This window comes from Pristis pectinata, chromosome 5 (assembly GCF_009764475.1).
Source record: "Pristis pectinata isolate sPriPec2 chromosome 5, sPriPec2.1.pri, whole genome shotgun sequence".
Lineage (NCBI taxonomy): Eukaryota > Metazoa > Chordata > Chondrichthyes > Rhinopristiformes > Pristidae > Pristis > Pristis pectinata.
Window position 1 is genome coordinate 53,377,078 of NC_067409.1, and position 14,346 is coordinate 53,391,423.

Below are 14,346 nucleotides of genomic sequence, written 5' to 3' on the forward strand. Positions count from 1 at the left end.
TTAACCTACCCAACCCACACGTCTTTGGAAATTGAGAGGAAACTGGAGCGCCCCGAGGAAACCCATGCAGTCACGGGGATAACATGCAAATTCCATACGGAGAGCACCCAAGGTCAAGATTGAACAAAGATCGCCAGTGTTTTGAGGCAATGGATCTACCAGCTCTGCCATTGCTCCACCCTTGATCCCATAGTTTTGGCAGACCCACCTCTCTGTGTTGTCTTTATAAAAAGGGGTGAGACTTCCAAATTTGAAGCCCCTTGAATGACAAGATGTATAGATGAAAGAGTAAACTAAAAGGAGCTTGTGCCAGACATTGAGAAGCCTAATACATCAGGAAACTTGGACGAGTATAGAAAGCATAGGAGTGAAATGAGAAAGGAATTTTAGAAAATAATAAACGACATGAAAAAAAAGTCCAAGTAAAATCAAAGGAACTCCAAGGATGTTTTTATAAGTGCACAAAGAGTAAGAGGATAATTAGGGAAAGAGCAATGACCTATTTGGTATCAAGAGTGGAGATGGAGGATGTGGTTAAGGTTCTTAATCTATCTTCGCAAAGGGGGGAATGATGCTGATGTTGTAGTTAAGGTGAATCGGGAATAAATGTGGTGAAAGAGGGAATATTAACGGGTTTACCTTTGAAAATTAATAAATCACCAGGTCCAGTTGAAATACATCCCAGACTGTTAAAAGAAGGAAGGGAGGAAACTGTGGAGTGTCTGTTTACAATTTCCAATCTTCTCTAGCTGCAGGAATGATGCCAGCAGATTAAAAGACTGCCGATGTTGTCCTGTTGTTTAAGAAGGAGATAAACTAAGTACGTGCGTGCCAGGTAGTTTAACTTTAGTGGTGGGTGATGTACAGGAACTATTCTAAGTGACAGAATAATCCTTCATTTAGAAAGGGACAGATTCATCAAGAACAGTCAGCATGTATTTGTTGTTGGAAAGTAATCTCTGATTAACATTACCTTTGAGGAGTTAATAAAAATATCAATGAGGGTAGTGTGTTAATGTAGCCTTTGTGAATTTTATCATGGTCTTTGACAAGGTCACTTATGGCATGCTGGTGAAAATGTGAAAACCCATGTGATCCAAGAAATTGTGGCAAATTGTATCCACGGTTGGCTCAATGGCAGAAAGTAAAGGGTAATAGTTGATGGGTGCCTTAGTGAAGGGAAGGCTGTTTATTAATGGCCTCTACAGGATGCAATACCTCATCTCTTGCTTTGTTTTATAATATAAGTTATAAAACTTTATATTATAAAAGTTAGCAGATGATTCAAAAACTGTCTCTGTGGATAACTGATAAAGAAAGCTTTCTATTGGTCAGTTGAGCAGAGAAATGGCAAATGAAGTTTAATCCAGTGAAATGTGAAGTAAGGCATTTGGGGAGATGCACAAAACAAGGGAATGTGCGACAAATGGAGGATATTGAGTGGTGTTGAGAAACAGAGTCCATAGATCCTTAAAGGTAGGGGAGGTCAAAATAGTGGTGGAAAAGGCGCATTGGACACTTTCTTTATTAGCAAAAATAATATAAGAGCAGGGAGGTTATTTCAGAATTGTATACAAGGCTAGTTTGGCCACTCTTTGAATAGTTGTGTACCCTTGTACCCTTCCGGTCACCACTTTACTGGAGTGCAATGGAGAGGATTCAGGAAGATATGCAAAGATGTTTCCAGGACTGGAAAATCGTAGTTATGAGGAAAAGATTGGATGAGCTAGGAAATAAAAACAAGAATGCTGGAATTACTCAGCAGATTAGGTGGCATCTGTGGGCAGAGAAGCATTGTGTCATTAATATTTCCAGCTTCATTAAAAATAGAAAATCAGAGTAGGACATCTCTCTATAGCCACTTCAATGCATTTAGCTGAGCTTGCTAAAAGCACAACCCACAGCACTGACTGGTTTCACGACAACTTTCATTTATGTAGCAGGCTAAGTGTAGAAGGTCAGCCAGAGATTAGTTGTGACAACAGTGACCGCATGGACCCATTGTTACATGTAGGCTGATCAGTATGCAGCATGTTTCCTAGAATCCAGATATCTAGTTCGAAGGGGCAGGCATTCAGGAAATTCCGGTTATAAGTAAACATTGCTTCCTCTGACTTCTAATTTGCCACACATCTTGGTCTGCTGCTATACCTTAGGTGAAGTGAGGAGGTGGGGGAAGCCTGATAGTTACATATCTATCATATCTATCATATCTAGAGTTATAGAGTCGTACAGCACAGAAGCAGGCCCTACAGCCCAACCAGTTCATGCTGACCGGGATGACCATTTGCCCATGTTTGGCCCATATCTCTCTAAACCTTTCCTATCCATGTACCTGTCCAAGTGTCTTTTACCTGCCTCAACCACCTCCTCTGGCAGCTCATTCCATATACAGACCACCTTCTGGGTGGAATAAGTTACCCCTCAGGCTCCTATAAAATTTCTCTCCTCTCACCATAAGCTTACACCCTCCAGTTCCTGATTCCCCAACCCTGGGAAAAAGACCATGTACTTTTCACCCTATGATGCCCCTCATGATTTTATACACCGTTCATTCTCCTACGCTCCAATGAATAAAGTCCTAGCCTGCTCAGCCTCTCTAGAACTCAATCACTCAAGTCCTGGCAACATTCTCGTAAGTCTTTTCTGCACATTTTCCAGCTTAATGGCATCTTTCTTATAGCAGGGTGACCCTAACTGAAAACAATATTCCAAGTGCGGCCTCACTAATGTCTTGTACCTCATCTTTACGTGCTGCCTTGGTGCATCAGATCCAGCATGCAGGGCAGAAATATCATTTGGACATACTGTGTCAGAAGTGTTTTTGGTTCATTGTTTTGCATGCTATTTAATGGAAACCCACTGAGCGACAGATGAAGACTTCCAAGATGAATGAAAATTAAATTCAAACTTACACATTTTTGATTGATTTTGTTGCCTTTTTCAATTAAAGTTATTCAATTATCGTGTGAACCATTCACTGATGTATAAATTTCTTTGTAACTGTTAATTTATTGTGAGGCAAAAAAATTGAAGTTCTTTTTGAAGTAAAGGGAAGTGTGCTTCAAAGAAGAATAATTTTCTCTTTGCCCAGGGAAATTATCGCTTCATGAAGCTATTGCTTGGACGGCGTGCAAATTGGATGCAGAAGGATCTTGAAGAGATGACTCCACTTCATTTAGCTACTCGGCACAAAAATCCTAAATGTTTGGCTTTGCTGCTTAAATTTATGGCCCCAGGAGAAGTGGACACCCAAGACAGAAACAAGGTATTGGAAATGTAATGAGAAGAATTAAGATTTTATTAAAAGAATTAACTTAAGTTAATTTAAACTGCTAAATTCAAGCTATGCTATGGATAAGTACACTTTAGAGAGCAAGTTTTCTTCCAATTGTTACCTTCCTTTTGGTTGCACAGTGATTTCACTTCTGATTCATGGCAAGTCAGAGTTTTGTCATTTGTTTTCACGTCTCTGCATCTAACAGAATTTAACAAATTCCTGACTGTGATCCTTCACATCTCATCTACCACACTCTTGCTATTATCCTCGAGTAACAGACTCTGAGGATCATGGGCAACCACTTTGATCAAATTATCTTGATAAGACTATTTGCAGTTTTTCCTGTGCTATTCATATAAAGAACTGAACATCACAATTTACTTTGTTTTGTGTGCTTTGATAGCAAGAACATTTTCTATATCCACTGCTTATCATTTGAATCTGCCAAATGATGCTTCCATGAAAAGAAGTAGCACATAATTTTATCTACTCAGAGGTTGATCGTGGTATTCTACCTTTTGAATCAGAAGATTGTGCAATTAAGCCTGTCCTGGAGTACATAAATGGGCTGTTATGCATCTCAGTACAAGACGGGATGACTTTCAACTTGTTGAGCCTGGAGTCTCACAGTGACCTGATCAGGCCAGACAATTGTGTGTGGGCTCTCCAGATGTACAGGAGTGAGCTGGACCTCACCAGTTCCCTTTCCCCTAATTTTCATGGCAGTTTTTTATGTTACTGTACTGTGACAGCCATTGAGAACTGTCTCCTATCTTCACACTACTCCCCCCTCCCCAATCTTGCTCCATCGGTTTTTATTTCTTTTTCCCCTCTCTTTGTTTGCCTCCAGCTATCATTCACCTGCCACAGTCTTTCTACTTCACCCCCCGCTCACCTCCCCTACCTGGCACCACCTGCCTGTCATCTCACATCCCTCCCAGTCCACCAATCGCCTTGGAATCCTTTCTTGCCATTCCCCTTCTCTCTATACCGGCCATCTCACCTCTCCACTCTTAGTCCTGATGCAGGGTTTTGACTCGAAACGTCAACAATTTCTTTCCTCCACAGATCTGCATGACCTGCTGAGTTCTCCAGTACATTGTTTGTTGCTCCATATTCCTGCATCTGCAGTCTCTTGCGTCTTCTTTAAGTTCTGACTCATTTCTGAATGACTGGTAGAGCAGAGTAAAAAAAAAATTGAACATGATTCAGGGGAGTAGTCCACCTTTGTGATTTGTTAACCAGGCTTTTCAGCATTCTCTGAACTTTTTATTTGTAGATCACCCAACTGGGTGCAAGAAGGACACACCTCGCCTATTCAGCGCACCAAAAAAAAGGTGGACTCCAATTCTAGACAAAAGAATGTTTCCTGTACACTGGGGTAAAATTAATGAGGAGAAGATGCTGGAATAGCCAGTGATGCTTAAACAAATCGTCTTGTCTGTAATTTGCTGTATCCCAGTTTACTGAGGGTGATGGGAATATTATTGTTGAAAGAGTTGCCATAATCTTCCAATCTTGGCTAAATACAGAGAAGGTACCGGGCACTAGGAAATGGCAAATGTAACACCATTATTTAAAGAAGGATAAGCTGGCAAATGCAGGCCATTCAGTTTAGGATCAGCTGTAGGGAAGCTTTTGGAAGAGGTAATCATGGGGGAAAAATAATAAGCACTTCAGAATGATTGAGTAACAAAGGAGAGGCAGCACATACTTATCAAGGCACAATGTCTTTAACTAACCTGATTGAATTTTTTGAAGAGAAAACAGAGAACGTTGATAAAGGGAATGTAATGGATAAACCCATCCTGGATTTTCAGAAAGCTTTTCATAAAGTTCCAAGCACAAGACTAAAGCAAAGGACCATGGGATTAAAGGGTCAATAACACCACAGATGGAAAAAGGTTACACTGGAGAAACTGTGTTTGATCTCCTTGGACCTATGAAGGTTGAGAGTAGATTTAATACAGAATATGTGATATGGATGATTTAGGTAAGGTAAATAAAAAAGATATTCCTATTTACATGGAGTTCAAGCACCAGGGGCCACATAAGTGTTGCATAAAAAATACAAGGGGTTTCAGGTGGAAGAATAGCCAAAATCTTGTTAAATGGTAGAGCAGGTTCGAGGGTCTAAAGGGTTTATTTTATAATTTGGTCACTTTCCTCCTCCAAAACTGGAGTTAAGCCACTGATGTTGAAATAACTGCTATCATGAAACTTGGGCTGAACTGTGAGAGCTTACAAGTTAAGTTCAACAACAGCTGCTTGTATATGGGCAGAACTTTTAATGTGGTAAAATACTCTCATAGTCATCACAGAAGTATTATCAAAAAAAATTGACAAGCCAGGAAAGGAAAAATTAGGACAAATGATCAAAGCATGCTCAAAGTGATAGAATTTAAGAAGTAATACCAATCATGAATCTCCAAATCATTGTTGAGGGATTAGAATGAGGCTACAAGATACTCAAGTATCTGCAAATGCTGATATAGTGCTGAATGAAAAACATAATTTGGAATAATTAGTAGTGTCTATTTCAACTAACACAATACAGTTGAAAGGAAAATGAAGTTATGATGAATCTGGATAAATAAAAATAGAAATGAAGTCTCATATACTATATCTGATATTTAATTTGTTCAAGATATTTACTAGACTTAAGGAATAGCTAGGTAAAGAAGGCATGAGTGGTCTGTGGGCCCCTGAAGTGTTGCATCTTGATAGGAAAAGGTATAAATGGGGAAACATCAAAGGCATGTAAGAAGGGGACTACAATTACCATGGATGATATTAATCTGCTGTTTAATTGAGTTAATCTGCTGTTTGAATTAATCAAACTGACAAGGGTACCGTGGGATAGGAATTTGTGGAATCCATCAGGGATTGTTTCTCTGAATATATGTTTCAGGATCTACCTGGTGAGGTTTTATGTGCAGTGAGACAAGTCCCTCCCTCCCTTCCTTCCCTCCTTCCCACATAACGTCGGTAATTATACACGTAATACAAAGAGATCAGAGGACAATCGTGACATATATAGTCATAAAGAATAAAAAAATATATATTCTAGGCCCCATGGTTTCTTGGTAAATGAATATATTACAAAAAAAAATCAAAAAGAGAAAAGGTTTATTATATAAAAAAACCCAAATCGAAAAAAAAATAAGTAATAAACGAAACAAACTAAAAAAAAAAACTGGACTGATATTTCTCGATGAACAAAGAGCATTATTATGTTGTCAACTTCGCTCCTCTAAGTTCAAAGACTATTGAAAAGGGATTTATATCATATGAAAGTATTGAATGAATGGACTCCAAACTTCCTCAAATTTAAGCAAAGGATCAACAGTACCACTCCTAATTTTTTCTAAGTTTAAACATGATATAGTTTGAGAAAACCATTGAAAAGTAGTGGGAGGTATTGGATCCTTCCATTTAAACAAAATGGATCGCTTGCTTGGCCATTAATGTAACAAAGGCAATCATACGACAAGTAGCAGCAGGTAAGTGGCCAGATTTCATCATTGGTAGCCCAAAAATTGCAGTGATTGGGTGAGGTTGTAAATCAATATTCAATAAAGTTGAAATATTGTTAAAAATGTCTTTCCAATATTTTTCCAAAAGAAGACAGGACCAAAACGTGTGTCAGGGAAGCCACCTCCGAATTACATCTATAACATATAGGATTTATATGGTGATTAAAAACGGGCTAACTTGTCCTTCGACATATGGGTCCTGTGAACCACCTTAAATTGTATCAAAGAGTGTCTGGCACACATTGAAGATGTATTAACTAATTGAAGAATTTTTTTTCCATGTCTCTATGGGTAAAAGTATCTGGAGTTCTCTTTCCCATTCATTCTTAATTTTATCAAGTGTCTCTGGATGTATTTTCATAATTAGATCATAAATTATTGCTATCAAGCCCTTCTGATAGGGATTAAAGCCTAAAATTTTTCCTTAATTTCAATTTTATATGGAGTCAGAAAAGAAGGCATAGTAACTTTTAAAAAATTTCTAATCTGTAAGTATCGAAGAAAGTGTGATCTAGGCAAATTGTATTTATTAGACAACTGCTCCAAAGATAAAAAACAGTTATCAATGAATAAATCACGGAAACATGTCATTCCCTTCATTTTCCATAAAGAAAAAGCTCAGTCGATTCTGGATGGTTGAAAGAAAAAATTAGATTGAATGGGGCTTGATAAGTTAAATTTATTCAATCCAAAGAATTTACAGAATTGAAACCGCATTCATATTATATGTTTAACTATTGGGTTAGCCATATGTTTACTCAATTTAGTGAGTGCAAAAGGGAGTGAGGCTCCTAAAATAGAAACTAATGAAAATCCTTGCACTGATTCATACTCAAGGTATACCCATTTGGGACATTGATTACACCTACATCTTGTGCCCAAAAAATTAAATATCTGATATTAATTGCCCAGTAATATAATCTAAGGTTAGGCAAAGCCATAGAACCATACAGCACAAAACAGGCCCTTCGGCCCACCATGTTGTGCCGTCCATCAAACCACCCTCACACTACCTAACCTCTTCCTCCCGCATATCCCCCCATCCCACACTCCTCCATATGCCTATCCAACAAGCTCTTGAACCTGTTCAATGTATCTGCCTCCTCCACCGCCACCCCAGGCAGTGCATTCCATGCACCAACCACTCTCTGGGTGGAAAAACCTCCCCCTGACATCTCCCTTGAACCTCCCACCCATAACCTTAAAGCCATGCCCTCTCGTCTTGAGCATTGGTGCCCTGGGAAGGAGGCGCTGACTGTCTACTCTATCTATTCCTCTCAGTATTTTATATACCTCTATCATGTTTCCTCTCATCCTCCTCCTTTCCAGTGAATAAAGCCCTAGCACCTTAAGCCTCTCCTCATATTCAATACTCTCTAATCCAGGCAGCATCGTGGTAAATCTCCTCTGCACCCTCTCCAACGCCTCCACATCCTTCCTATAATGAGGACCACCATCCTTTTTTAATTTTTGTAAATATTTCTTACTTAACCTTGGGTTTTTATTCTGTCATATATGAAAGAATTTTAGAATCAATAGTGTCAAAAAAAGATTTGGGATGAAAGTGGGATCGCCTGAAATAGATATAGAAATTTTGGTAAAATATTCATCTTAACCGCATTAATTCGCCTATCAATGATAGAGATAATGGGGACGATTTTGTAAATAATTGTTTAACATGATCAATTAAAGGTACAAGTTAACTTTAACAGGTCCTTATGCTTCTTGGTATTTTTAACATCCAAATACATAAATTGGTCTGTTACTAATCTAAATGGTAATTGCCTATAAATTGGGGTTTGCATATTTAATGGAAAGAGGTCACCCTTATTGAGATTTAATCCATAACCAGAAAAAACACTAAGTTGAGCAAGCAGTGATACTACTGCAGGGATGGATTCCTCCGGGTTAGAAATATAAAGTAACAAGTCATCTGCATATAGAGATACCTTATGAAGCCCCTGTTCACGAGTGATACCAAATATGTTAAAAGAATCCCGAAGGGCAATTGCCAAGGGTTCCACAGCAATATAAAATAATAAAGGACTTAGAGGGCAACCCTGTCTAGTACCTTGAAAAAGCCTGAACCGAGGGGATCTCTGATTATTAGTAAGTATTGAAGCCATAGGTGTATGATAGAGACAAGATTCTTAGACCTTGTACTTAAGAACTCTTGATGGAGGGGTGATCGTAGTATGTTAGAATTCCAGGTACATACCTTGAGTCTAAAGACCAGTGTCCTCAACTAAAGTAGGGGCAATTACAAAAGATATGAAGGAAGAGTTATCTAGAATGGACTGGGAAAATAAACAAAAGATCAGATCAGTAAATAACCAGTGGCACATAGTTAAGCAGCTTTTTCTGTTCTCCTCCATAGCAACCTCCCATTGCTGCTTGATATCTATCCTGGATGGCATTCTAGTACCCCATATGTGCATAACCTGTTTCATTTGGCTTTTCAGGAAACATTTCTTATAGTTTTAATAATTTTAAATAACAGAGAACATTTGCAGTTGTCTCCCTCATTCCAGTGGAACATCCCAAAGCACATCATAGTGAATCAGATAGTTTTGAAACCTAAGCAAATTTGCAATAAGCAGAATCATATTAGCCAATTTATTAGGTTATGCAATAGACATGAGGTAGATGGTCAGGTAATTAGTGGTTTTATTTGAGGGATTAATGTTGGAAGGTTACTGGGAAGTGCTCTTTGTTCACCTCTGACCGACTCCATGGAAACTTTTTTTCATCCAGCTGAGAAGACAGAAACGTCCTTAGTTTTAACTGTTAACTGAAGGACAACACCTCTGTCAGTAACGGAGATTTGCTTCCATATCCTAACATCACATTAGTATATGGTTTCATAATATTTGTAATTTATGTTATTTCCCTGATTAATATTTGGAATTATAAAAGGCTGACAGACATGCTTATCCTTAATGTACAGGAAGTTGCAATTATTTGACTTAATTTAAAAAAAGCTTTTCTTAACACTATTTTAGATCAATAGACTTTAAATATTTGCTGAACATTTTGCTTCTGTTATAGTAGATTGGGGGAATCTGAATATTTTTTATGTTTACCATTTGTAAATATAATCTATACAATGCTCTTTGGGAATCTCATCAAGTAAGAAAACAGCTTGTTTGTCTTTGCTTTCAACAGCTTAACTCCAATACTCTTCCTTCAACATTATTTTAGTTACGTTCAGGCTGCATTTAAATTATAGATTTCGAATTTCCTCCAGCTGAGCAGTAGAAATACCAAATGCATTTTTTGCATCTTTCATCATTGGCACTGTTAACATTATTTCACACCAACCCCTACCCCACAGCCAGCAGTATAAAATCCTAACATCCTTTTCAATCCAAAAATGAATATCGATCCTTTAATTCCATCCATCACCAAGAACATGAAAAGATATTTTCCCTCTGTCTATATTTCTCGCTGCCTCGGTAAAGCAGCCAGCATAATCAAAGACCCCACCCACCCCGGACATTCTCTCTTCTCCCCCCTCCCATCAGGCAGAAGATACAAAAGCCTGAAAGCACGTACCATCAGGCTCAAGGACAGCTTTCATCCTGCTATTATAAGGCTATTGAATGGTTCCCTGGTACGATAAGATGGACTCTTGACCTCGCAATCTACCTTGTTATGACCTTGCACCTTATTGTCTACCTGCACTGTACTTTCTCTGTAGCTGTTACACTTGATTCTGCATTCTGTTATTGTTTTACTGTGTACTACCTCAATGCATTGTGCAATGAATTGATCTGTATGAACGGTATGCAAGACTCGTTTTTCATTGTACCTAGGTACAAGTGACAATAATACACCAATTCTAATAACAGCATCTCCACAATCATAAGTCTTATTCTTACATTTGTCATCTGGGACTTTATTTCTCAAATTGCCTCTTTGTCACTCTTTTTCACATTTGCTTCATAAGTTACAAGTTATGTAAAACAGCTATCTTCTGTGCCCCATTAAGTCTTCTCATCATTTGGTGTCTCCATTAATCTGTATTGGGTGCCAGCTGTTTGACTAAAGTGGGTGGAATTCAAAATACTTGTCTTCTAATCCCTTCATGTCTTCACCCTACCCTAACCATGATAAAAATGCTACAGCTTTATATCATCTGATTTTAGCCTTCAGAGTGTGTACCTGTCTTTTGCTACATCAGTGAGAGAAGGTTATTTGGCTACTGTACCTCCTATTTTCTGAAACTCTTTTCCAAAACCCTCTGCCTTGGTATTTTCTTTTTCCTCCTACAAAATCCTCCTTTCTCATATTTTCTGTTGGAAATTTCATTAACTCTCTCATCACAGTTCGATGATACATTCTTTTTATTATTTACTTTGTAAAGTGCCTTGCCTGTTCATAGGCATTAAAAGGTGCTATATAAATTCAAATTGTTACTGTAATGCTAAGTAAGAAATTACTTCCAAATTCCAGCATCCACCAATAATATCAAACATTCGATTACTGTAGCACAATGTGTTGTTGACAAAGGAATCCCAATCACACTTGCACAATATGCCTGGACTGCAATCTCAGAACAGAAATCCTTATGGTACCAGTGTATCATTTTGTCACAGTTTGCTGATTAGCCATTCTCAGACAATCTGACTAACTTTACTGGTTAGCACTGAATTAAGGACAGTTTTGAATTGTAGACTTTTGCTTACTAGGAATGCAATCATATTTCTTTTCACCAAGAGTCCTTGTCATCAGCAAATAGAGGGGACTTTCATTCCATCAGTATGAATTGAATTTGAAATCGTGCTCTGAGGTTCAATATCTAATAGATTACAAAACTTGGTTTCTGCTTCAAACCTATTGCTGTCTGATGTGATTGTTTTGTTCTCCATACTGAACCTATGAATGTGTGAATTTATAAACAGATGGAACCAATGCAGCTAAATGTAAAGCACATGAATGAATGGTACACAGGGACTACCAAACATGCAATTTCTTGTTAGTAAATCTGAATTAGCATAATAAGAATATTCTCAAAAGTATATTTAAAACAAATGATCTGTTACATTATATTTTGATATAGTAATATTTTTTCTTGATACTGCCTGCTATGTTATAGATAATGTGAAATAAATGTTGTCCAATGTTATTTGTATTCACTACAGAGATTTGTATTCCAAACTAAAGCTAAAGTGCGAAGATGCTGAGATAAATGTCGTCAATTGTCAGATTTAATTTAGATACTTTTAAGTGCAAAATCTTTAAGGAAAGTACAATCAAAACAATTAATTTCACATTAAAACATCTGTATCTACTATCAGTTATCAACACAGAATGTTCAATGTGGAGTCAAAGAAAATCACAGGCATTGTGTTGGTCAGGACATTTTTCCTCATCTGTTAATTTTCTGCAAATGAACACTATTGGATCTGAAAATCTTTCTCATTCTGAATAACTTATTAATATTTTTCTGTTCTCATTCTTGTCTTATCTCTATCCACAGAGTACATATTTCCTGGATAATTAATTTATATCCAGGCCATTTTTGCCATAGTTACTGGAAAATGCATAATTATTTGCCTGAGATGAGGTGATTTCCTGAATTTTAACTCTCTCTTACTGTGAAGGAGTACTGAATCTTTAGCAGTTTCATATGACAGGACAACTAACATCAACAGTTTTCTGTTTGGAAGTAACTATTATTACTATGGCAAAACATTAGAATAATGTGTTTTCATTAACTAGAGAACATGTAATCACTTAGTACCTGCAGTAATCTCAAGTGGCTTGTTTTTGATGAGTTTTGTTAATTTTTGCAGCAAACAGCATTGCACTGGAGTGCCTACTACAATCATCCGGAGCATGTGAAGCTGCTGATAAAACACGATTCCAATATAGGCATTCCTGACATTGAAGGCAAAATTCCACTCCATTGGGCTGCCAGTAACAAAGATGCCACAGCCATTCACACAGTGAAATGCATTCTGGTAAGCATGTTAGTTTAAACAACTCTAGTGACTGAAGATATTACAAGCTATAGTTTGTGAGGTTGAAAGTAATAGGGGATTATGCTGCTGTAGTATAACTTGAGTCTATTAATCATTAAAGTGATTAGATGCTTTTATAGAAATAAACCAGTGGAACCAAACGACACTGGATTTATTTTTAGTTCAGTTCCAATTCAGTGAATCCCATAATGTGCATTAAAGAGCTTTTCATTTTCTGGAGATGAGAACATCTGGATATTTAGCACAGGAGGATTAGCTCCAGTTGTGTTTACGTGTATTCTTTTAACATTCTGAATGCTATTAATATGTGTTTTTTGCAGACACAGCCCACCACTTAACACCTACTGGGGTAGATTTGCTTCTGAGTCTACTTTTGAGCCAAAATGTGGCTCATCTCATTAGGCCTGAACAATGCCAAGAATTGGTCTTGGAGCCTGGCCTACATACTTGGGACAAGCAGAGAGCTCATGAAAAATCAATTTTGGACTTCCTGCCTTGCTCAAATTGTTTTTGGGCAAGAAAGTGATTGTGGGGACAGTGGTGAGAGTGGAATGGATTGACTCCTCTTGGGTTTATAAAATAAAATCAACTTCCCTTTTGTATGCAATGTAATGATATTTGAACATATAAAGTACTTCATGATTGAAAATATTCAGGTAACATTTATCTTTTCTGGTCAATTTTACTCACAAGATGAAAGTTTAATAGCTTTAATAGTCTTTAGACTGAGCTGAGGAATCGTAATAATCTCTTCATCTCCTAAACTTTATTATTTCCACCAGTACACTTATCTGACTAGTCTGTTTAAATCCTCTGTCATGTCTATATGATGGGATAATCTGTTTTATAAAATCACAGTGTGAAACTCTGCTTGTAATTTGAACTGAGGACAGTGAACTGACTTAATCTTTTGAAGCAACAGATTCTTTTTTTTTAATTTAAATTTTTTATTGAGTAATTTTCTAATTTTAAAACTTTTTGACAGAGCATATTGCAATGTACTGATTTTTCTACCCACCTGATAGGAGGCTGCTCCTACCGAATCACTACTAAACTGGCAAGATTATGAAGGGCGAACACCACTGCACTTTGCTGTTGCTGATGGAAATGAAGCTGTGGTTGATGTATTAACCTTGTATGAGGGATGCAATATAACATCCTACGATAATTTATTTCGAACTCCTCTACACTGGGCAGCTTTATTAGGTAAGTAATACTAAAAGAAAGCTTATGACATGTTCAGCAAATTGTGTGTGTGTATATATGTATAATACACACATACAGAATGGGTTCAGTTTTTACAGACTTCCTAAGTTGATTTTGTCCATAAGTAGGAAGATACATAAAAATCACTTGTTATGGTAACCATATCTCCTCAGTATTGTAATGAATGGCATCAAAAGTACATAAGTCTGATTTAAAAAAAAGAACAATTACTGAAAGTGGGGAGAGAGAAAAAAGTAGTCCTGCCATTTGTAAGAATAAATGTATGTATGTACATTGAATTTTTGAATTTAGTAATTATTATGGGAGTTAAGGTGTC

General features: G+C 37.3%; 1 protein-coding gene across 9 annotated transcripts in view; it reads left to right on the plus strand.

The window, feature by feature from the left end:
* The window catches only part of invs (inversin), a 356,685-nt gene that overhangs the window by 82,365 nt on the left and 259,974 nt on the right, over positions 1-14,346 (plus strand). For all 9 annotated transcript variants that reach the window (XR_007956423.1, XM_052016840.1, XM_052016843.1 and 6 more), the window contains 3 exons: positions 3,095-3,268; positions 12,615-12,782; positions 13,829-14,009. Coding sequence is in view for 8 of the 9 variants with exons in the window: in XM_052016840.1 (XP_051872800.1) it covers positions 3,095-3,268; positions 12,615-12,782; positions 13,829-14,009 (523 nt within the window). In the remaining variant the exon portion in view is untranslated. The remainder of the gene's footprint in view (positions 1-3,094; positions 3,269-12,614; positions 12,783-13,828; positions 14,010-14,346) is intronic.